The 25,577-nt window shown below is 45.7% G+C and overlaps 1 protein-coding gene across 3 annotated transcripts; it reads right to left on the reverse strand.

Annotated features, from left to right (window-relative positions):
• Nucleotides 1-13,657: 13,657 nt before the first annotated feature.
• On the reverse strand, nucleotides 13,658-17,090 carry otx2a (orthodenticle homeobox 2a). 3 transcript variants are annotated; one of them, XM_028972381.1, is made up of 4 exons: nucleotides 16,159-17,090; nucleotides 15,216-15,318; nucleotides 14,971-15,122; nucleotides 13,658-14,883 (listed from the first exon to the last, which is right to left on the reverse strand). In XM_028972381.1, the coding sequence occupies exons 2-4, from the start codon at nucleotides 15,310-15,312 to the stop codon at nucleotides 14,113-14,115; spliced, it is 1,020 nt and encodes a 339-aa protein (XP_028828214.1). In that variant the 5' UTR covers nucleotides 15,313-15,318; nucleotides 16,159-17,090; the 3' UTR covers nucleotides 13,658-14,112. The 3 variants fall into 3 exon arrangements, with proteins under 3 accessions (XP_028828214.1, XP_028828215.1, XP_028828213.1); XM_028972382.1 differs by having other exon boundaries at nucleotides 16,934-16,940; XM_028972380.1 differs by having other exon boundaries at nucleotides 14,971-15,318.
• Between the last annotated feature and the right edge of the window lie 8,487 nt (nucleotides 17,091-25,577).

Raw genomic sequence — 25,577 nt, forward strand, 5'->3', positions numbered from 1 at the left:
GCGCGAGCGGCGGGGACGTCGTCGGGTGACGTCACTGCGCCGGACTACCGCAGCGGGCTGTTGAGTGGGCGCTGTGCGCGGTGCATGCTGCAGACATATAAACATAAAGCTACACGTAGTCCAACACTATTTCATGCCAATTGTAATGAGGCCTTGTTGTAGTCCACAATAAATCAACTATTCAGTCGTACCATATTACATTTGCTGCACTTATCCAGAGCGACTTACAATCAGTAGTTACAGGGACAGTCCCCCCCCTGGAGCAACTTAGGGATAAGTGTCCTGCTCAAGGACACAATGGTAGTAAGTGGGATTTGATCCTGGGTATTCTGGTTCATAGGAAGTGTGTTACCCACTAGTCTACTATCACCCTACCATATATTGTCAAATGTACTAGAAACATGTAATTAAATTGCTAGTAAAAAATCTTATTCCTATATATAGATCTACTTTTCACTTGTAAAAATCATACCAATTTCTGTTTTAACTAGCATAACATTAACATACAACAACAGCAATGTTTATTTCTTATATAGCCCATAATCCCGTACAGTATGTCTCAATGGGCTTTGACAGGCCATACAGTTGACACCCCCCACTTGACCCTTCTGCACACAAGGAAAAACTATAGGGGAGTGGGAAAAAAAGAAACCTTGGGAAGGTGTGATACAGAGAGGGGCGCCCTTCCAGGGTAGAGTGATCCTGCAATTGGGGTCAGTGCAGGGCTGGTGATGATTTGACCAAGAAGAGAAAAAGTCCAAAAGGTGTAGTGGTGGAAATGTCCAAAGTGTAGTATAAAGCATCTGTCCATGTTTGGAGGTGCTGGATAGTGCAGGGTAGGTTTTAGTTCAGTGTCATGGTGTACCTTGCATGTCCATTATGATGCTACTTGTCCATTTGAAGATCCCTGAAGCTTTAGCTGTTATGGTTGTGGTGACCCTCTGGTTCCTCTCGTTTTAACATGTTGTCTCGTTGGGACTAGGATTCATCTGGTGGTCTCATCATTGGAGTCTGGAGCTGGTCTCGGAGAGATTAAACAGAAGCAGCAGCAGACAGTTGCATTGGAAGTGAAGTGAAGTGAAAGTGAAGTGAACGTGAAGTGATACACAGCACAGCACACAGTGACACAACGTAATTAGAATTTTGTTGGTTTTTAATCCCGATCCGCCAAGGTGCCACTGAGCAAATCACCGTCCCCACACACTGCTCTCCGGACACCTGTCATGGCTGCCCACTGCTCACCAAGGGTGATGGTTAAAAGCAGAGGCGCATGACAGGCACACGGAGAGCAGTGTGTGGAGACAGTAACTCAGTGGCACCTTGTCAGTAGACACGTTGTGTCTACACAAGGGGTGGTAGTAGCCTAGTGGGTAATACACTCGCCTATGAACCAGAAGACCCAGGTTCAAATCCCGCTTACTACCATTGTGGGCCTGAGCAAGACACTTAACCCTAAGTTGCTCCAGGGGGACTGTCCCTGTAACTACTGGTTGTAAGTCGCTCTGGATAAGGGTGTCTGATAAATGCCATAAATGTAAAAGGAATCTACATGTTGTGTGGATGCAGATATTGCCAGAGGAACAATCTCCACGTGAACGTCAGCAAGACAAAGGAGTTAATAGTGGACTTCAGTACAAAGCAGGAGAGGACCTACCAGACCCCTGTCATCAACAGGAGCCCAGTGGAGAGAGTGGACAGCTTCCGTTACCTCGGTGTTAACATCACGCAGGACCTGTCATGGTCCTGTCACATCAACACCGTGGTGAAAAAGGCCCAGCAGCGTCTCTACCACCTCAGATGCCCTCCAAGGTGCTCAGGAACTTCTACTCCTGCACCATAGAGAGCATCCTGACGGGAAATATCTCAACCTGGTTCGGGAACAGCACCATGAAGGACAGGCGAGCCCTACAGAGGGTGGTTCGATCAGCCGAACGAATCATCCGTACCAAGCTCCCTGACCTTCAATCTATCTACAGCAAACGGTGCTGTACCAGGGCCAGGAAGATAGTGAAGGACCTCACCCACCCCAACAATGGACTCTTCTCTCTGCTGCGATCAGGGAAGCGCTTTCGCTCCCTGAAGTCCAACACAGAGAGAATGAGGAGGAGCTTCTTCCCGCAGGCTGTCCAAGCTCTCAACATCAAGAGTACATAGAACTCCAGCACTTTCACCTCCAATCACTCCGGACTCTTTTGCACAAAACCACTTTGCACAAAACCACTTTGCACATAATCACTTTGCCCTTACTGCTCTTTCTTTTATGGCTCTTTCTTCTTTCTTAAACATTGTAAAAAACTGTAACTCATTTGCACACCTTCACCCTACCAGTTACACATATTTTATGTTAAAGACGTAAAAGTGTAATACTTGGTTATGTTTGCAATATTTGCATATTGGTTCACTGTTTACTTGCAACATTTGCAATACTGTGGTCTGTAGCAGTTGCAGAAAGCATTTCACTGCACATCATACCGTGTATGACTGTGTATGTGACAAATAAAATTTGAATTTGAATTTGAATTGAAAACACTGAAAACAGAAAGGCCACGTTTCTAAATTTGACCAGCAGATGTCGCCCTTCACTCAACATTCACTGTGAAGCAGCCACAAGCAGCAATGTAGAGCTGTGAATGAGTACATTTTGCTGGTCTGGCCTCATAGCATACATAATTAGACCCATTCACATCTAGGCTGGAAATGATCCCATGATTGATTTTAGACCTACACATTTTCCATAGATATACCAAGTCTCCTGTCCTTCAGTATGAATGGGTAAGTCATGCATGTCTAAAACAAATCACAAGATCACATTTAAAACAAGGCCGTTATGTCCAGTTTAATACTTAAGCTCTTATGGACAAGGCAGTAACAAAATGAACCCCTACCTGTGTGCTGGTATTCCTCCATGGAACAGGGTCTTACTAAACACTAAACAGTATTTAGTCACGTACAGGGTACCAAGGTTAACACACACATGCTCATACTGCCACAAATGTTCAGCTGCTCTCTAAATGTTCAGTCTCTTTACTTCCATTCAGGAAATTATATTTGACTGGAGGAAAAGTGTCTGGATTGATCACATTTTCTCTGTATTGAGAACAGATAGACACAACTATGTTATTTTATGTATATTACAACATTGGCCAAAAATGTTGATCATTAATTGTAATAAATGTCAAAAACTCGAAACTTGTCACGAAACTTTGTCTTGTAAGTATTGTTTAATTTGTTCACACTCACAGTTGAAACGGAGCACTTCTTAATGACAGCTGTCGCTCTGACTTTCTGTCATCTGTGAGTAAATAGCTCTGTTCCTGGTTTGGTTTGTGTGTTGTGCCGCTATCCAGTGTTTTTATTGCACCCTCCTCAGTCCATTCAAGCTTCCAGTCAATCCCAAGATGAACAAAAAAGGCTGAAAACAGCCCAAGTGAAATTTACGCGCCATTCCCCCCTGGCTGCAGGCGTGGTAATTACGGCACTCGCTGAAAGTGCCTGTCAGCGCTGGCTTACGTGGCCAAATTCGGGGGAATCTGAGGAATGCTGGTGTACGGTGTATGTTCATACAGTATACAGCATGTTTATTGCTATGCAGATCACGTTCATTTCCTGGTCATCCAAAATGAGCAAGAAAAGGTAGCATATTAAAACAGATCCTTTGTAGAACCACACATCCACTGTCAAATATATAAACCTTCAAATCACTGAACCTTCAAATTCACTTTTAAAGAATCAAAGTGCACCATGGGTAATTTTTAGATGACACCTAGCTGAACCCGGTGAAAAATGATATCGCGAAACCCTTGCATGACTGAAAAAGCCATTGAGCAAGCAGAGAGAGAGGGAGGGAGAGAGATACAGTGAACCTTTGTGCTAATCTTTCATTAGCGAACAGCTACGTCTCCAGACGTGTCCCTTGTGCTGGTGTCTATCGATCGACAAAATCAAGCCTCCATCTCCATCAAGCCAGTGATCTCAGTCCCTCAGTGGACTTGCCATGAGGCACCGCAGACACATTCCAACAGGGATTTCGCAGAAAGGGCCTAATCTCAGGCGGTGGATTAAGGCCTGTATTATTCAGAGATGCACTGACAAGGGCCTGTGGGGGAACCCAAACACTGACATTAACGGCCGTTTTGGTGTTTGTCATTGGTGAGCTGCTACCTCTGGAAACACAAACACACGGGTGTTATTGCAAAAGTTCAACCCCAGTTTCATGTCTCAAAGCAACTTAGCACACAAGTGAATCCTTAAGTGATCGACATCAGAAGATGCTACAGCTATACCTATTATTAGCATTAGCATGCCTTTTCACGGCAATCCAGGAGACGTCTCTCCCATTAGCTCCTTGAGTGTTCCATCGGGGTATCAGCTCTCGCTCCTCGACTGGAAACCGAGCACCGTGCCAGCACTTGGCAACAGTGCGGGATAATTACAAGCGTTCCACTTCTCCCTATCCTCCTTGGCAACTGTATCCTCTCAATTTCCTGGTCCTCCCTTTCGCTGTCAGTCAAACAAGTACCACCAATCTGTAGTCACTATTGACACAAATTTTGCCCTGGGGATCTGGGGTTTTCATGTTCTCCTGCATATAGCCGAAAAGTATTCAGTTGGCGGAAGCTGACAGGGTCCCACACTGGCATCTCTGTGGTTGCAGGCATTTTGATGAATACTTTGAGGAAAATGAAAAGGCTTAAGAAGTTTTGGAAGTTGACTTCTGTCAGAATAGCTGCTCCAGTGCCCTTGGTGCTCGCTCTAGTTTGGGTAAATTTTGTATTAATTTTACATGCCAACATTACTACAAGTACAAGTAGTTAATTTGTAAATGCAGAAAAAAAGTACTGATTTTTTTTACATGTGTTTACATGTGTAAATAAAGTGAAAACACCTGTTTTATTACACAGTTTATGCATTGGTTATAACATGGTTATATCAGATTTTTACACAACACTTTATTTAACCCGGTGAATAATAGATTTTTAGTTTGGGAATTATTTATGAATGATACATTTTTATTGGTTCATACGTGGTGTTTTTTTTTTTATATTTAATGTAAATATAAATGTGTGTGTGTATATATATATATATATATATATATATATATGTGTGTGTGTGTGTGTGTGTGTGTATATATATACGTATGTGTGTGTGTGTGTATATATATATATATGTATGTGTGTGTGTGTGTGTGTGTGTGTGTGTGTGTGTGTATATATATATATATATATATTTCTTTGATTGGCTGAATGACATATTTCCTGGGCTACAACAGCTGGGCTACAACACCCAAGAAGGAGAGGAACCAGGTGCAAAAAAACAAGAAACGGGGAACTATTCCCGGGGAAGAATAATACCGGACCCGGAACACTGGTGCAGGTACTGTGTAGGAAATTGAGAAGAGGCGGGGCCTATACTTTGTGCCCCGGGACCAGCAATCGTGCTCAGCTGACGCTGTTACAGGTGTGTGATGGTCTGTATGAGAGCAAATCATTTTTCATTTTTCTTCTATTGTTTAAAATTAACATGTCATGGTCCGGTCCAGCAGGGGCAACTCCGCGTCTGGAGTTCGGACCGGAGATTCATGTTAGTCTTGTGTAATGTTTCCTGATTGTTATCACATGTGTCTGATGTATAAATCTGCCCTGTTCGTGTCTGTTCGCTCTCAGGTCATTGTTTGGTGATGTTTCCCTTGTCTACCAAGTATTAAACCCCTGTTTTGTGACGTCGAGCGTATGCGTCCTTCTTCCTCGCCATGTCCAGCCAGTGTGACAGCATCATTAGCACGAGAGGTGTGATCACCTGCCAGGCTTCAAAACTGTTTTATTTTTTGCAGTTTAAGATGGCTTCAATCAGTATTGATGTATTACATACATAATTTATTGACCCTTTATAATAAGATAAAACAAGCACTGACAAATAAAAGGAATTAATACATATTGAAGGTTCGTATTTTTAGGCGCATGGTTTGTGTAAAGGGGTGTGAACTTTTCAACCCATCACTCCAACTCAAGTGTCAAAGGAATTTCCACATATAATACTGACTTCACACACACACACACACACACACACACACACATGAACACACTCATAGTCTGTCACACCTCTGTTCTTCTCTCCAACATGCCCTGTGGCCTATCGTCTGCAATGGTCCAAGTGAAACCCTGTCCCAAAACAGACACACACACACACACACACACACACACACACACACACACACACACACACACAGAGAGAGACAGTCCTTGCATGTGTGTCAGCGTGCTATGAACCTGGCGCCACTCTGTCACTCTGTCTGCACCGCCGGCTGAACCGTTCTCTCTGAGGCACATTGTCCCCATGTTCTTACTTTATGTCCCGGACGTCTCCTCCATTCATCCTCCACAATGGCCTGCAGCCCTGTAGGTGTGCCCAAAGAGAGCGAGCTGGAGAGAATGTGCTGTAACATGAGGAAATTAGGGTGACGCAAATTGAGGTTAGATGTTGCTTTGCTCTTGAAACCTCCTACAATATGTAACGTAGATGTTCTATATATCATCTGTATAATATATCTATGTACATAGATAGTGCGTTGTCCTGAAACTAAAAAGATTATTAACAAACCATAACCCTCGACCCAATAATCCCATTGCTAAAAGTCTGATGTGTAGATCCCTTTTTTATTTCCGATTTTTTAATCCCACACAAGCAATGGCAGCAGGAGGCTGACATGTGATAGGTCAGATGTGAGGTCTGCCTGAAGGTATGCGCTCATCGGTGCTTATCTGCAATTGCTTAGTCACCTGATTAGCCCGGGCAGCATAGTTGAGTGTTGCCTGCATTTGCGGGGGGAATGCCGGCGCTCCCCTGGGGCCGCAAGGATGACAAAGCAATTTAAGCGGTTTTGGTGATGGGAGACAGTCAGGAATGAACCTATGTCACACTCCTGGAACATGTGGAATATCGTCCACTGCCGCAGAACCCGGCCGGAGATGGGAGTCATGGTGGAGGAACTAACCTCGTTTATTTAACGCAGAGGACGGGGATGGCACGCCTCGTGGATACGGTTTAAAAACGTCAGGGCCTGCGCTGAGCCCATTCCGTTCCGGGATCGCCAGCGCGCTGCTGTCACTCTTTATTGTGTCACGGAGTGGGGCGATACGAAAGCAATCTGTCCCATAGCAACACTGGTTCCAGAAGCCCCACACTGATAAGAAGACCCCCTAGCCCTCCCAGGGCTCGGCGCGGAGAGCTAAGCTTGCCATCTAATCCCCTAAAAAAATGCTTTGATTTATTTGCTGACCAGCAAACCCAAACTGGGGGAGATATGAGGGGTGCAGAGGAGAAATGAGGAAATAAAAACGAAAGAAAAGTCCTTTTTTTTGCCATCCTTGAACTCTTCTGGCTGCATATCTGAGGGTTTATCACTTTTCTCCATCTGATGGAAGTTAATGAGGAAAGAACCAGAATGGGACGGGTATTTGGAAGCCCTTCTGCTTCTTCTTCTTCTTTGCAGGAGTGAATCTGCAACATTTATACAAAAATGTACACTTTCCCTGATTTTGACCCAAGTTTCCTCTCAGAATGTGCGAAATATTTATCTTAGCCTCTCACCTTTCTTCCTCATTCATTCTCCCTTCCTTTATTCAGCCCAAGCGCAATTGGAGATTATCGCCCGGGACCGGCCCACCCCCTCCCGGCTGCCTGGCCCTAATTAAAGTGTTTGTTGTGACACCCTGAGCCGCGGTGTGAAATCAAGTTAGCAGTTTATGTAAGAGCGGCGCTGCAGAAGCAGACACTTTGTTCGTCCCAGAGACAGCCGCTTCAATCACTGCGGGTTCAGATGCGCGTTCCCATTGTTCGCCGCGCTATCTGCATGCTAAGCCAATTTTCTACTTAGACCTCGGCTTTTTCTCAAATGTTATTGCCATTCCCCTATGTGGTCTTAATTCCTATCCTCCTCTCCGATAAGGCGGTGGCGGCGGCAGCCAGGAGAAAACAAATACCAAATTATGGAGGAGTTTCAAATTTTCCAAAATTAAAATAATAATACAAAAATGTATGACGGAAGTGCTTCGGTTCTCTCAGTAAGGAGGAATGATGCTAAAAACTTTGCAGCTTCTGGAAAGAAACTTTGTGGTATGTTGGCCTGGAAAGCTGGCAGTGAAGACGGCAGAAAGAAAGAAAGTTTTTTCATGAACTGCTATGACACTTGCATCATGTTGAATAACTATTATTGACATTTTGCACACGAGCGTTGGGTCGCATGGAACATCATCTGCAGGGCGAGGTCAGCTGGGTCAGGCGCACAGCATGATGGTGAGTCGCCACACTGTGCTGTCACCGACTTGCCACCGCCTGGCCTCACCCAAATTGTGCCAAGGGGCACTGGGATCTTGCCTGGGGGGATAATGGGACAAAACCTATTCCTTATCCGGCCTGGCAACAAACGTGACTCTGTCGCTGGCAGTCACACTCAGGAGCCTGCCACTGGTCTGGCAGCGGTGGGACTTTCTTCTTCAGAAAATCTGTTACAGCACAGAGGCCGAGCAGTTTGGAAAGTCGGACCAAGTCAAAAAGCGTTGCGCCATACCTTTTAAAACTCTCACACACACACACACACACACACACACACACACACACACACATACACACACACACACACACACACACACACCACGGCCAAGAGAATCCCACAGATAGCAACAGTTCCAGTTCGTTCACCTCAAAGTGCCACTATGGAGAATCCCAAATTGAATGGGCAGGGCCGAGCCGTGGACCATGAAAGAGGATAGAAAGGCAGGAGGAGGCGGTGAATGAAAGGGAGAAAGAGAAACAGGGGAGGGCACTGCCCTAAAAAGACCCCAACCCCACCACTTAAGGTACACGAGAGAGGGGGCAGAGCCGCGAAGGAAGAGGAGAAAAAAGAACAGAGAGAGACAAATTATTAACACCCCCCTGACCACTTTTAAGATGACAAAGGGAATGCCGACAGGACAGCAGAGGGTGGAGAGATGGAAGGAGAGCTTGATGAATTAAAGCGTGTAGGGGGTGGTGGTCTCTTCACCCTACTATTTAATTAGTCAATGATGCTAAAGACCTATGGACAGATAGACAGACATCACATTCCCACACACAATGTACAACACAGATGGAATTAAACAGTGCAAATTAGGATCCGACAACAGGCCACACTTTCAGATCCATGTCACTAGTAAATTAAGTCCAAGTTGTTCTCAGGATTTACGACACTAAATAGATACAACAAGAAATAACCAGTTGCTGTATAGTTATCTGTATATAAAAGATCAAAGAACACAATCTTTAATTATGTTAAATATACTAATAAGATTGCAATTTTATTTATGTAAATACTCTGGACCCTTTGATCTCAAACAAGTTACTTGCTTAGTGCGTAGCGCTGTGCTCAGTGACAGTTCAAAATAATGTCCAGTGGGTGGGCAACGGGTGTTGATCTGTTCAGTGTTTCTGTGTGAACGGTGCAGGCGGTGGATTTCCCGGCGTTGGTTGGCCGTTCTGGTGTCTGTCTGTGTAAATGAGCATGCACGATGTGCATAAAGTGGCCTTTGATAACGTGCAGAGCTGGCGGGACTGAAGTGACTGTAATTGAAAAAAAAACCTATTTTTTTCAGACCCTCTGTTTTTTTTTTCCTTAATGGAGGCTGGTGGCTACAGGCGTTTCTCATAATCTCCTCTATTTCTGTGGTCACAGAACAACAGATGCGAAATCAGAGGAGGGTGTGTGTGTGTGTGTGTGTGTGTGTGCATGATTGACCACCTGTAGTGCACTCCATATGTCGATTTGATGCTCATTTGCAAAAAAAGGCCAGATATTAAGATATGGTCTAATTTGAACAAGACCCTTAATTCTTTTTTTTTTTTTTATAATTTCCTTCAATCGCCTTTTCCCCAATGAAGATAAGAGCAGGTTTATCCACAGACTAAGAGGCTCTCCCTGAGCCCCTAAAGCTCTTAAATAAATACGATTAGGCAGCTATGTCCGCGTCATCTTTGCAAGTGGCAATATCTGATCGTCGTGGAAGCATCGTTACACCTATCCCCATAAATGTTCGCAATTCCTCCGCGGCCTGTCTTTCTCTCCGTTCACATTCAATTTCAAATCCTGAGCACACACTTCCAAGCATGAGGTCTGAGGGGCCCAGGGCAAGCTAGCTCTTCCCCAAAACAGCGATGGCCGTACACAGCCATACAGCGTCACTCAGATCCAAGCCCGGGGTTTGTTTATGCTTGGACACCTTTAATCCTTGCATTTCCAGCCCCGCGCTGGCCTGTCACTCAAAGCCCTGACAGCACCCAAGGGCTCCTTCAGAGCAGTGCCAGCTCTTGCGTGGACACGCAAAGCAAACCAAAACGCAACAAGGCATGGCCTGTAAACACGACACGTCGGCATGCATCTGTGCATCCAGCGTGCCCATTTGAAAGCTTTGAACACCATTGCATGTGGATACTGTTTCAAAGAAGCCGACTTCAGCAAAGCGGTGTGGAGGACAATGACCCTAGAGCAAGAGGGCCAAGCTCTGGTCCTGGTGATGTGGGTCGGGCACCACAGCCCTGCGACATGATGAGATAGCCTACATTGCTAGCAGCAACTAGCAGTTGGCTTTAATTCCGCTGAGATCCAGACACCAGACCGCACATAGTGGTGCCATGGTGCTGTCACTGAAGGGAAAACGCATCTGTTTCAATCAGACTAATCCATCCTCCCGCCATCACCATTCATGTGTGAGCCGCAGACAAGGATTTCAAATGAAGGATAACCATGTTGTGTCTTGAAGTGTGTGTAGATGTCATTGCCAATCACTGTTGGGCGTAGGTGTGGGTTTAGAATTTCCTCTCCGGTAGTATTGAAAAGTGACATCTTGGAGAGCAGACAGATCAACAAATTAATTAAATACAAGTCCTCCTCATAAATATCTGAATCACACAAGAGCAGTACGAAGGAGCATGCTGACAATTTCACTCGACAGTTTTATTGTCACTTGAAATACAAGCATCTTGGAAAGACTTTTTCCGGACCCTCGGGCAGGATTGGGGCCTTTGTGTTCTCAGACATACTGTAAATAAAATTAGAAGTGATTACTTTTTCTTTTTTTTTACTTTACCAACGTTTCCATGCTGGTGTAAGTTACGTGTAATAAATTCTCAAGAAATAAAGGTATAGGTCCCAGTATACATTTAGAGGTTGTTGTGACATCCAGCTCAGTAACTGAAGACCGTGCATGTCTATAGTTCACGAGTCTTTATTTGAAACACCCTGCCCCAAGTCATCTGAGGGCCCATATCAGGAGCTTATTCCAACAATAGAGCTCTGTATCTCAATTACACTGGAGCACAAGCCATGGTTAGCATCGGGGCTTGACCCGCACAAAAAAACACAGAAGAGTCGGTTTAACTCGCAGCACAAAGGCCGTAATCTCGGGAACAAAGGCATTTCCTAAATCTCAAATATGCTGCATGCTGTGGGGATACGTTTCTGTTTTTCGATTTGAATAATTTCGTCACTCTCTCGTTGCGCCTCACGCCCCCAAAACAGACTGCGACTGTCTTCTCAGGTCAGAAAGGACAACAGCAACTCCTCGTCCGTTCCAAAGGTGTGTGGGGTGGGAGTGGATTAAACGGTAAAAGTGTCAACAGTGGAGACTCATGCTCTGATTCCGCACAGCGATACGTAATCCTTTTATTTTCCCCTGCCTCTTGCACGATGCCCAGCGTTGTTTTGACTTGGTTTTAGACGCTGCGCTTCTTCTCGGCTCACGAGTGCGTGATCTCGTCTCAGTCGCCGCGATGCGTCCGATAGCCAAGCGGCGGAGAAGTCAAGGGATGCGTCAAGGATTTGGCCTGTATTGACCGCGGCGACAACAATCAGGCGCTCTGACGTTGATCTGCATCCTGCCATGCGTGCTGCAGCACAGTGTCCTCTCGGCGTCTGACTCAGATAAGCAGCCTCGGTGACGGCGGCGCCTGAACTCACATGCTGGGCCGAGAGCAGGTCACCTACAGGTTTCCACGGCAAAAATGCTGACATAAAAAGGCCAAAATGTCCTGCATTGTTACAATAATGGTGCAAAAACAGATATGAAAGTTATTGAAATTTGTTACGTAGCCTCACACCGGTGACACATTTTAATATTGTATTTGATTTTTAGGCTTGGAAATGATTTATAAATATCATTAATGAAAGGATTTGAACTTGGAAAGAACTATGCATAAAAAACTAATAATGCACTTAAACAGACAAATAATTGGGAAAATTTGATGCAAAGTGGCAAAGCGCACACAGTGTTGCGCACAGGACAGGTGTCCACTGGGACCACCCGGGATTGAGTGGACAGGCTGGATTTCCTTAAACGTGTTCTGAGATTAGTCCCTTCGTGCTGCCGGCAAACAGACCAAAGCCAGGCATGTTTACCAGTCAGCATGTACCCACACACCGACGGCGCTCAGAGGAAGCCCGCAAGAAGGAAAACACACACACACACACACACACACACACTGTGCAATTCAAACATGGGGCCGTGTGTTTGTGCAGCTCTGTTTGCTCAGCTGGGACACGTTGATACGTTACACCGAGAGAAACAGCGATGGGTGTTAATTAAAATCGTGATTTGTCCATCCTTCCGAGGATAAACAGTATTATTTACCGCCAGGGAGTCCCAGCAGGTAGGGCCTACAGGCGCCTGCCTCCAGTGTAAGTTTGTAACGTGACTGTTTGCTCTTGCACACGTGGAAAATGTAATGGTCCTGCCATTTGCCTAGTTACCTGTCTGTAAAAAAAAATTAAGTGAGTCCACTCGTCTGATTGCCGGGAAGTTGTTTAAACACGAAGAGTCAAGTTTGTTTATTTGGCCAACTGGACCGAGTTCATGTAAGAACCAGCAGTAAACTTCGGTAAACTGAACCAGAGCTGCAGGTCGAGTTGACTGAGCTGAGACAACAAGTCATTAAGAGTGATGGCATTTAAACTGCCCATAATGCACTGGGGGAGCCTACTTCTTTTTCTTTTCTTTTTTTAGAACCTATGAATGGTATTTTAATGTCTGCACACTATTAAGATAAAGAAAATGGAAATGTCATTATGCAGTGTAAGAAAAATTTAACATAGTTTTTTTTCTCAATTAGATCCACATCGTGATTTTTAAAAGAGTGCTAAACGAATTAACGAATAATAACCGTTGAGAAACGTTGAAAATTCAGATTATATCCATATTATATTCATATTAAATGCACTCATGCAGGTCAAGGTTGGGCGTTTGCAGAATGCAGGATTGAGTGTAATTGCAATACATTTAAAGTAGAAATAGTTCAGCACGTGTTTTTTTTTTTTTTTTTCATTTTACAGCAACGTAATTCTCACAATTGGCAGCATTTGTGGTCAAAAACGGTCTGTTCAACAGGAATTGAATCAACACACCGAGCCTGATCACCACGACACACGTGGACTTGTCAACAGTGAAATATATACATCGGTCCGCCCGATGCGCATTCAGACAGGAGCGAACATTCGTTTCAACAGAATTCATTTTTATTTAATGGACTTGCTGTTTTTATCAATCTCATGTAAAACTTTCTGATAAATGAGAAAAAGAAACTGGACTGAATATGAGACATACAAATATTACAGGGGGAAAAGCACATTTTGGAATAAAGTTTGATCGCATTTCTTTTTTATTTAATGTCGTTAAAGCATTCATCGTTTCATAGGTGACTTATCGTCCTTTTGCCCTCGCAAACAGAAACCAGAAGCGAAAAGTGCTGCGATTTAAAACAAATGACGCGCGTCTTTGAATAAAAAGAACGAATGTAATCGTTCCGATTTCCACGACCGGTTCCAAATTCGCTTAAACTTTGCTTATAATTCCATGAGAATCGGCACCGTTTCTCGGAGGGCAAAAGCCTGCTCGCTTTTCAGAAGTCTCTTCGAAAACAGTCCTGACTTTTTCCAGTTCGACTTTCCGGTGAAGGCGTCAAATCGAGCGATTTATGCTTTTAAAAAATAAATTAACAAAAAAAAAAAAAAAAGAGGAGAACGCGTGTGTGTTGCTGTGTGTCGTAGAGTCTTCGGGGTGTGGCTGGTTTGTGGTTTATTCTGAGATGGTCTCACAGGACCTGGAACCTCCAGGAGGCCTGGTCCTTGTAGTCCAGGCAGTCCGGCGGGGAGCTGAAGTTCAGTTTCCACGAGGACGCCGCCGCCGCCGCCGCCGCCGGTTCTTTGTAATCCAGACAGTCCGTGGAGTTGAAGGCCAGGCCGCTGCCGGCGTAGCCCTGGTGGTGGTGCGGGTGGTGCAGGTGGGGGTGGTGGGGGTGGTGGTGGTGTCCCGGGCTCTGGCCGAGGTGCCCTGGCATGGCGGAGCCGCTCATGGAGCCCAGCTGGTGCGGGTGGTGCGTGTGCATGGGCGCCAGGTACGAGTTGGGGTCCACCCCCCCGAAGTAGGAGCCCGCCGCCGCGTTGTAGCCCTGGCCGTAGGCGGGGGTCTGGTTGTAGGAGACGGGGTAGGAGGACGCCCCCCCGGACCTCTGCATGCAGGAGGCGTTGGTGGGGGGCGCGGGCTCCGGGATGGAGGCCGGAGCCGGGAGCGGGGAGATGGGCGCCGGACTCCAGATGGACGACACCGGGGTGGCGCCCGAGGTGGAGCTGCTGCCCAGGCCAGAGGGGTTTGACCCCGACGAGAGCGAGGAGGAGGAGGATGAAGACGACGAGGAGGATGAGGAGCCCGTGCTGGACACCGCTGGCGGGGTGAACTGGCCGCTGCTCTCGGAACCCGGGCTCTCCCGGGCCGGGGAGGCCTTCTTCTTCACGGGCCGGACTTTGGAGCTACTTCCGGTCTGCTGCTGCTGCCTGCACTTGGCCCTCCGGTTCTTGAACCACACCTGGAAGCGGAAGGACAGAGCGACCTTCAGTGCCGTTACGGGAGCACGTCGGGAAGAAATTCCCCGTTTGAATGGAAGTTCGTGTACCTGCACCCTGGACTCGGGCAGGTTGATCTTCAGCGCGACCTCCTCCCGCATGAAGATGTCCGGGTACCGGGTCTTGGCGAACAGCGACTCCAGGATGTCCAGCTGCGTCCGGGTGAACGTGGTTCGCTCCCGACGCTGTTTGCGCGGATTGGCTGCAAAAAGGAGTTCATTAAAAAAAAAAAGAAAGAAAAAGCAGCGATAATTGTGCTCTGTTTTTTTCTGCCGTGGTTGATGTGTGTGGTTACCTGGATACCCCACGGACGGGTGCAGCAGGTCCATGGCCGCGCCGCCCAGCCCCAGGCCGCTCATGCCGTACGGGGCCTGCTTGAGGTAGGACATCATGCTGTTCTGCAGCGGGGACCAGAGAATAACTTTTATTTCTACCTGATCGAGAGTTAATAAACTTCCGAAACAACGAATACGCAGAAATACAAATATTAAGTGTCGGTTTAAAACGTAGAAAGAAACGCCCCCAGTTCCACCAAACGCGAAATTTCCATCCCGTTTGACGGATTCGTAATAGTTTTTATCATCATTATTAATAAAATTGAAATCTTAAAAATAAATCCTTACGTTTTGACAAATTTAGCATTTTCTTCGGGCCTAGTTGTCTGTAATAAAATATATAATGTAAAGCCCACGCTTGTGCGAATTGCGGTGAATAATAACGTGAATAAATAACCAAAATTAAAAAACGGGCGTAAAACAATATTATGAAAATGGTTAAATATAAATTCACGGATGCTAGTGTACAGGAAACGTGAAATTGGTGTAAAACGTAGAACTCACTCCCGTGTACCGAAATAAAACGAACTCGTCGTAGAAAAGGCCCCATTAGCCACACGCTGAGCGGCAAATGTAAATCGGCCGAGAAAATGTGTGTAAATGACTTCTTTGGGCATTCAGAGGAGACCCGCTGGGACGGAATTTGCGGAAGGGCCTTCGGTAAAACGCTGGTGTATTATTCATTTTTTAAAGAAAATTTCTAAGCTGAAACACAATTCTAAATTCATTATCATCAACAATGCAATCTAAGTTTGTACTAAAACGAAACGCAACGAAATACTTATGTTATTTTGCACCAACAAACTTTGTAAATTAGCAAAAAAATATCTGCAAAGATGTGCTTTTCCATTTTAAACTTATTTATACTTTTTATAGACTTAGCACGGAATAAAGAGGCAGTACCTGCACTTGTCGGAGCCTTTCCTCGTTTTTGAGTGACGTAGAAAATCCACAATAATAAAATATCCCAGAAAAGTAGGTGTCGAGCGGGACAAAAAAAACAGATGAAAATATACAGATATTCTGTATGTGTATGAAAAAGCAGAAGATTCCCAGAATCCCGTTAATTCAGCCTCTGTTCTCGCGAGTTCACCATCGTCGTCGCGTTACGTGGGTGACGGGTGCAGATTGATCGCCTTCCCTCCTGTCCGCCTCTCTATGAGCGACCTGTACCTGCGGGTCCGCCCCCGTCAGCCAATCACGACGCGCACGCTCCCCTACGGGCGGCCGCGGCGGCCAATGGGACACGAGGCCAGGCGCGTGGCCCCGCCTCCGACGTGACGCACACGAAACGCGTCTCCTGTTGTAGGTTCCGCTTTAAACATTGAAATTCTAAATAACTGAATATCTAAATTTAAATGTAATGGCATGAGCAATTTCGTTTTATTTATGTATGTGTCAGGTTGATAATTGCCATTGTAACGAATTCCAGTAAAAAATCGAGTTAAGGTGAAACGCTGCGAGTGATAAAATAAGGTCGTTTAGTTGTAAGGACTCGGTGAGATTCCCTCCTATCGAAAGTCGAGCACGGCGCTCATGATCTAACTGTAAAAGGCCCACAGCAGGTGCGTGGGGCGGACACGCCGCTGGTATCCACACTCGTTCAGGTCTGTGAACGAACTAACCCTCCGCTGGCAAAATATTTACGACTGCATGAGGTAAACCTCGCATTACGTACCGGGAAGGCCGCGCGGGATTCCACGCGTGGGGAAGTGACGGGAAATGAAGCGGTCGCGGAAAGTTTCCGAGTTCGAGCGCCAGGGATTTATTTCCCCTCGGGAGGCGGCGATCCAGCGACACCCCGCCATTGTTGCGGGGGTCTGTGCCTAAATCCCGAGCTGCGGCCGAATCTCCCCCGCGCTAAGCCCGTAAAGCCGTGGGATCAGGGCGGGGTGGGGTGGGTGCGGTGGGGTGCGGCTCTCGAAAAGTTTTACTAAAATGATTGTGCATAAAAGGACCGAGCTGCCGCCAACTTCAAAGCGCTTCCTCGCGCGTTACGCGGGAGAGCGACGCGACGCGACTCGCGCGCGCCTCCGGGCGCATGGTCCCCAGGTGGCACCGGGCGCGACACCAAAAAAGCGACGATTCCGCAGATTGCGAATTTTTGCACGGATTTTTTTATTCGTGCCGGACCCGTTATTAGACAGGTAAGAAATTCAAATGAGTTCAACTTTAAATTGAGACCAATTAAAATAATCAATTATGAATACAACAGATGACGCGTTTCTTGTTGTTTGTTTATGAAATAAAATACCCTGCATCATATGGTGCCGTTTTATCACTTTAATTACAATTTGCCTCCACCCAGCACCTCCTGTAATTACTTTATACAGGTAATTAAACGAATTCATTAAGATGAAAGGTTGGATGCCGTCTGTCAAATCGGCCGGAGAAACAGGCGACAGACAAAGTGCCCGACAATTAACATCGAGTCTCCAGCGCCCGGTGACTGTAAAAAAGAAAACGAATATGAATGAGTCCGTAATGGGACGTGTAATTATTGACGCCCCGCATTTCGGACGTGCGTACTGAGATTCTGCGCGTTGGAAAATGGAAAGTTTGTGAGATGAATGTGTGAACAGAACATCGGGTCTGTATCTGTAGCTTCTGGGTGAAATATTACAAAATAACAAGATTGCTTTCGTTATAAACGAGATATAAAATGTGTATTGTAGGATGTTACAGTGTGTGTGTGTGTGTGTGTGTGTGTGTGTGTGTGTGTGTGTGACCATTGCTCTGCACTTCACAGGTAGAATTGATACATTTTTATCTGTAAATGAGAACAGTTCAACCCAAATCTGCCTGACCACGGCTTAAAAAAGTTTCTCACCCGGCAATTAAAATAATTCAACAGGCATCATGGTGAAAATGGAAAAAAAAACATCCATCAGAAGGCCAGAAGAAGTAATGAGCGTGTTGAGTACTGCGGGTTATATGAGGTGTAATTGTGGTTAATTAAAAATGCATGTTGCTCCGCTCATTATGGAGGTCTCAGAAAAACAGGGACACATTTCAAATGAATGAGACAGACAAATTAGTTCATGTGCTTGTGAGTGAAAATTATCATTTATTGTTTATTTACTGGTGTAGTCTGGGCCCTGAACCTTCACATAAAAACACTTTCAAAATGTTATTACAAAGAAAACATAAAAAATATTTTAAATGGTATAATAACATATACAGTGTAACAGTGCCCACCACTGCTCGCCTTTGCCTTCAAGTACGAACACCTGAACTGTTTAGAACTTTATTTCCACGTCGGTATCCTGTCCTGATTCATCCATCGGGATGTTTCCCTCCTTCCCTCTCTTTTATTCGTTCACATCATTGCTGCGTATTTCTGAGCTACTTCACCAGGGCTTTTTTTTTTTACTTCTGGCCATAGGTCTAAACACAGATGAACACAGGAGCAGAGGGGCGTGTGAGGGACACTGCTGGTTCATCCTAGCTTGGTTGTGTGAGCCGGAACACTGGGTGTATTTCACTGTTTGCAGATTCTCGGTTTAGTTCACTGGAGTTATTTATTAGCTGGTTCAAAGCGTCTCACATTAAATTATTGGACGGGTGGATTTATGGGCGGAGCCACCTGTTTCGGGCCGGTGCGGTAAGTTTACCTTGCAGTGGGGAGTAAGTGGAGAGCATGTAGCTGTCACTCAAAGGCCTGGACTCCCGCCCCTCTCATTAAGAGGCTGAATAGAGCAGAGGGGTGATGAGAGGCAGAGTGGAACTAAACGAGGAGCAGGAAGAGAAACCAGACACCCACTGGTCCGTCCAGTGCCGGGGCCGCAGATCTCTTACTCCACCCCGCAACGCGGTTCAGACCCAAACCGACTCGTACCACAGCAGATGACACTTACTCAGCTTACTCAGCCGCCAAAACTAACCCGACTGGCCTGATCAGGTACATTCAAACGCACGCGTGCTGAGAACCCCATGAACACGTTCAGCCACGGCAGGAATCCTCAGAGCTGCACAGACCTTCCCTAAACTGTAACCCTATTCCACCATGTCCAGGCCCGAGCTGCGCCCGGACCCCATCTCCCCTCACCCACCCGGCACCAAAAATAACTAAACAGGGTGGGAGAAGGAACCCAGAGCAAAAAGTATTTGCAATCCTTTTAGGATTAGCCTCTCTCACTCCCTCTCTCTCTCTCTCTCTCTCTCTCGCTCTCTCTGTTGCCCCTGGGCAATCACGTTAAAACTTGCATGGTCGGCGCTCATTCACACGTCCCTAACAAAGCGCTGCGGTGGTAACCATGTGAGCGCTGCAGAGCCACACAAGAATGTGCAGGTTCAGATCGCGGTGACCCACCTCTCTCTCTCTCTCTCTCTCTCTCTCTCTCTCGGAGAGAGGGATTAGCGTCTGCTCGCCGCTCTGCTGCGCCGAACACCCCCCTCCCCACCACCACCCCCCTATTTACAAACCTGAATGTTGATACTTGGGATCTGCGGATGACTTTAGAGAAGGAGAAGATGGAGGAGAAGAAAGGAGATGGGAGAAGGGAGAGTGGGGTGGGAAATAACACGATTCTGGCTGCCCCTGGTATTGATCCATGAATACGAAAAAGTGAGGATAGAAGTGTGGTGGGGGGTGGGGGTGTATATAAATCTGACCCCAGACACCAATTATGAGTGCCAGGGCCACACAAGCAGGACAGCGAGTAAACACTTCCAATTCCCTCAACGCTACATCAAACCAAACACACATGCACATATTTGAGTGGTCTCAACGTTAGCTCTGGCTAAAGGCGTTTTATGTGAAATCTCTCCGAGAAACAATGTTTTCCACAATGAATTCAGAAAGCTACTGCTTGTAAAAGGTTAGTGAAAAGCGTTCTACTCTCATTTTCACAAACACTTACACCACTTGGTAGTTGGTGCAGCCGATGTTTGAGATTGTTGTGGTGAGCATCTCGCCAGTGAAACTAGGGAGGACAAGGACGAGTTTCACCTTGAACCAAGCCTCCCAATCAGCTGTGTCAAATGTTGGGAAGTGGGTGCTGATGATGTTGAAGGTCAGGTTCATCACAATGTCTCTGACAGCAGTGGAGATTGCAGGATGCTTTGGAAACAAGACAACATCAAGTCAAGTCATGTGCCTGAAACAGATCTGGCAGGAGGTCACTAGCAGTTCATTGGATAAATACCTGAGGAGAGTTTGTCACCGCTGTTAGAAACTCATCTACATTCTGGAAGGCATCTCCGTTCTCGAGGAATTGGAAGACCGCCTCAATCTGGTTGGTGTCATTCAGTGCTCCAGAGGTCAGCGTCAAGTCAGCCACTTCTGTTGGACTCTTGCCTTCCAGAGAGCCAATCTGCAACGGCACAAGCCAGGACATTTTAGCGGTGCAACTCGTTTCCCTGAAACTTGGAGATGATGGCAGTGACATTAGTAAGAATGCGTATTCATGTGGAATTGCTCAAGCTTCACTTACATCAATTGGTGCCATGCAGCCTGTGAGATCAATACACAAACAAGAAAATCGGTCAGTTGGAAGACAGGTGTACCACAGAGCGCACAGTCCAGTTATACCAGCACAACAAACAAGCATTCTTATCAATTACAGTGCTTTTACGTACCACTAGGTAACTCTTGCACAAGGTCATGTCTGCAAGACACAAGGCCTTCTTCTGGAAGTATGGCCAAAACCTTATCAAGGCCCTTGATTCTAAGGATACAAAAGACTCTTGTTGAGTACCAGGCTTTATATTGTTTGTCCTGTTTGTGTGTTGTACAATCAGGAATTGTACATCTTACATGGCAGTGAAGGAGTCACAGCTGATGTTCACTGGTATGACTGAGAGACTGGCAGGCTGAAGACTGGCAAGCAGAACAAATAGATTCACTTGGAACCACAGCTCAAAGTCACTGGTTTCAAAGGTGGCGAATCGTGGAGCAAGGGCAGTCAGAGTCAGGTTGAGCATGGTGTCTCTGACAGCTGTGTTGTATATGGTGGTAATGTTTGCCTAAAATGGAACAGGAGGAACAAGTTATGAAGAAAGAAGCGTCTTTTCTCTCTCTTCAGCCACTATCACAAGTCCTGTTTGGTACGGAATACTGTTCTTTCATATCTCTGGGGTTTCAGAGACTCTCTGTGAAAACTATACATGGAGTCACCCCACTCACCCCGTTAGTGGCTTGAACAAAGTACTCGAAGAATTTGTCCATCTGTTCTGGAGATTGAAGAATACTGCTGAAGACCTCTGTGACAACAGATACATTTTCAAGAGCACCAGTTGTGGAATCCAACAGCAGATTGACTTTCTGTTCTGGAGAGAGTGAGCCCAAAACTGCCAGCTGAAGAGACAAGTAACAAAACAGACACAGACATTGGCCTCATACGACTTTGACATTCTAAATGAGAGACATGGCAACAAAAGTCACTTGTAACTCTTCATTTTGTACAGTTTTTGAGAACGAGCGAATGTTGGAGCGGCTCCTACCCCGGTGATGTTCAATTCTTTCAGCTCAGAGTAATCAACTTTGTCAGCAAAGGGACCCAAGTTGACCTTCAGCCAGTCCGAGTCATCTTTAATGTTGTTTTGGCAAGCTGTAATTGACAGAACATTCGGGAGGTAAAAGGAATGCTGAACAGAGTGCAAAACTGTCGAAATCTTTTCAAACTAAGTGAACTAGAAACTCATACAAGTGATATTTACAAAGGCATATGTTACCATTTACATGCTAAAGCACTAGTAACATTTCAGGTCGTGTCATGGTAGCGACTTTACCTGGAGACTTGAATTGGCTGAGAAACTCTGTCAGATGACTCACAAGGATTTTGGCAATTTCCAGTGTTTTCTCAGAATCCATGTTGCCGAAAACACTTCCAATTCCCTCAACGCTACATCAAACACAAACACACATGCACATATTTGAGTGGTCTCAACGTTAGCTCTGGCTAAAGGCGTTTTATGTGAAATCTCTCCGAGAAACAATGTTTTCCACCATGAATTCAGAAAGCTACTGCTTGTAAAAGGTTAGTGAAAAGCGTTCTACTCTCATTTTCACAAACACTTACACCACTTGGTAGTTGGTGCAGCCGATGTTTGAGATTGTTGTGGTGAGCATCTCGCCAGTGAAACTAGGGAGGACAAGGACGAGTTTCACCTTGAACCAAGCCTCCCAATCAGCTGTGTCAAATGTTGGGAAGTGGGTGCTGATGATGTTGAAGGTCAGGTTCATCACAATGTCTCTGACAGCAGTGGAGATTGCAGGATGCTTTGGAAACAAGACAACATCAAGTCAAGTCATGTGCCTGAAACAGATCTGGCAGGAGGTCACTAGCAGTTCATTGGATAAATACCTGAGGAGAGTTTGTCACCGCTGTTAGAAACTCATCTACATTCTGGAAGGCATCTCCGTTCTCGAGGAATTGGAAGACCGCCTCAATCTGGTTGGTGTCATTCAGTGCTCCAGAGTTCAGCGTCAAGTCAGCCACTTCTGTTGGACTCTTGCCTTCCAGAGAGCCAATCTGCAACGGCACAAGCCAGGACATTTTAGCGGTGCAACACGTTTCCCTGAAACTTGGAGATGATGGCAGTGACATTAGTAAGAATGCGTATTCATGTGGAATTGCTCAAGCTTCACTTACATCAATTGGTGCCATGCAGCCTGTGAGATCAATACACAAACAAGAAAATCGGTCAGTTGGAAGACAGGTGTACCACAGAGCGCACAGTCCAGTTATACCAGCACAACAAACAAGCATTCTTATCAATTACAGTGCTTTTACGTACCACTAGGTAACTCTTGCACAAGGTCATGTCTGCAAGACACAAGGCCTTCTTCTGGAAGTATGGCCAAAACCTTATCAAGGCCCTTGATTCTAAGGATACAAAAGACTCTTGTTGAGTACCAGGCTTTATATTGTTTGTCCTGTTTGTGTGTTGTACAATCAGGAATTGTACATCTTACATGGCAGTGAAGGAGTCACAGCTGATGTTCACTGGTATGACTGAGAGACTGGCAGGCTGAAGACTGGCAAGCAGAACAAATAGATTCACTTGGAACCACAGCTCAAAGTCACTGGTTTCGAAGGTGGCGAATCGTGGAGCAAGGGCAGTCAGAGTCAGGTTGAGCATGGTGTCTCTGACAGCTGTGTTGTATATGGTGGTAATGTTTGCCTAAAATGGAACAGGAGGAACAAGTTATGAAGAAAGAAGCGTCTTTTCTCTCTCTTCAGCCACTATCACAAGTCCTGTTTGGTACGGAATACTGTTCTTTCATATCTCTGGGGTTTCAGAGACTCTCTGTGAAAACTATACATGGAGTCACCCCACTCACCCCGTTAGTGGCTTGAACAAAGTACTCGAAGAATTTGTCCATCTGTTCTGGAGATTGAAGAATACTGCTGAAGACCTCTGTGACAACAGATACATTTTCAAGAGCACCAGTTGTGGAATCCAACAGCAGATTGACTTTCTGTTCTGGAGAGAGTGAGCCCAAAACTGCCAGCTGAAGAGACAAGTAACAAAACAGACACAGACATTGGCCTCATACGACTTTGACATTCTAAATGAGAGACATGGCAACAAAAGTCACTTGTAACTCTTCATTTTGTACAGTTTTTGAGAACGAGCGAATGTTGGAGCGGCTCCTACCCCGGTGATGTTCAATTCTTTCAGCTCAGAGTAATCAACTTTGTCAGCAAAGGGACCCAAGTTGACCTTCAGCCAGTCCGAGTCATCTTTAATGTTGTTTTGGCAAGCTGTAATTGACGGAACATTCGGGAGGTAAAAGGAATGCTGAACAGAGTGCAAAACTGTCGAAATCTTTTCAAATTAAGTGAACTAGAAACTCATAAAAGAGATTTTTACAAAGGCATATGTTACCATTTACATGCTAAAGCACTAGTAACATTTCAGGTCGTGTCATGGTAGCGACTTTACCTGGAGACTTGAATTGGCTGAGAAACTCTGTCAGATGACTCACAAGGATTTTGGCAATTTCCAGTGTTTTCTCAGAATCCATGTTGCCAAAAACACTTCCAATTCCCTCAACGCTACATCAAACACAAACACACATGCACATATTTGAGTGGTCTCAACGTTAGCTCTGGCTAAAGGCGTTTTATGTGAAATCTCTCCGAGAAACAATGTTTTCCACCATGAATTCAGAAAGCTACTGCTTGTAAAAGGTTAGTGAAAAGCGTTCTACTCTCATTTTCACAAACACTTACACCACTTGGTAGTTGGTGCAGCCGATGTTTGAGATTGTTGTGGTGAGCATCTCGCCAGTGAAACTAGGGAGGACAAGGACGAGTTTCACCTTGAACCAAGCCTCCCAATCAGCTGTGTCAAATGTTGGGAAGTGGGTGCTGATGATGTTGAAGGTCAGGTTCATCACAATGTCTCTGACAGCAGTGGAGATTGCAGGATGCTTTGGAAACAAGACAACATCAAGTCAAGTCATGTGCCTGAAACAGATCTGGCAGGAGGTCACTAGCAGTTCATTGGATAAATACCTGAGGAGAGTTTGTCACCGCTGTTAGAAACTCATCTACATTCTGGAAGGCATCTCCGTTCTCGAGGAATTGGAAGACCGCCTCAATCTGGTTGGTGTCATTCAGTGCTCCAGAGTTCAGCGTCAAGTCAGCCACTTCTGTTGGACTCTTGCCTTCCAGAGAGCCAATCTGCAACGGCACAAGCCAGGACATTTTAGCGGTGCAACACGTTTCCCTGAAACTTGGAGATGATGGCAGTGACATTAGTAAGAATGCGTATTCATGTGAAATTGCTCAAGCTTCACTTACATCAATTGGTGCCATGCAGCCTGTGAGATCAATACACAAACAAGAAAATCGGTCAGTTGGAAGACAGGTGTACCACAGAGCGCACAGTCCAGTTATACCAGCACAACAAACAAGCATTCTTATCAATTACAGTGCTTTTACGTACCACTAGGTAACTCTTGCACAAGGTCATGTCTGCAAGACACAAGGCCTTCTTCTGGAAGTATGGCCAAAACCTTATCAAGGCCCTTGATTCTAAGGATACAAAAGACTCTTGTTGAGTACCAGGCTTTATATTGTTTGTCCTGTTTGTGTGTTGTACAATCAGGAATTGTACATCTTACATGGCAGTGAAGGAGTCACAGCTGATGTTCACTGGTATGACTGAGAGACTGGCAGGCTGAAGACTGGCAAGCAGAACAAATAGATTCACTTGGAACCACAGCTCAAAGTCACTGGTTTCGAAGGTGGCGAATCGTGGAGCAAGGGCAGTCAGAGTCAGGTTGAGCATGGTGTCTCTGACAGCTGTGTTGTATATGGTGGTAATGTTTGCCTAAAATGGAACAGGAGGAACAAGTTATGAAGAAA

This window comes from Denticeps clupeoides, chromosome 3 (assembly GCF_900700375.1).
Source record: "Denticeps clupeoides chromosome 3, fDenClu1.1, whole genome shotgun sequence".
In the NCBI taxonomy this organism is placed as follows: domain Eukaryota; kingdom Metazoa; phylum Chordata; class Actinopteri; order Clupeiformes; family Denticipitidae; genus Denticeps; species Denticeps clupeoides.

Bases quoted from the DNA above. Each gene is read 5' to 3' on its own strand.
- otx2a (XM_028972380.1), bottom strand. From the start codon at position 15,312: ATGATGTCCTACCTCAAGCAGGCCCCGTACGGCATGAGCGGCCTGGGG. The intron at 14,884-14,970 runs GTACACGAACTT...TTCCGCTTCCAG, and splicing joins TGCCCGAGTCCAGGGTGCAG to GTGTGGTTCAAGAACCGGAG.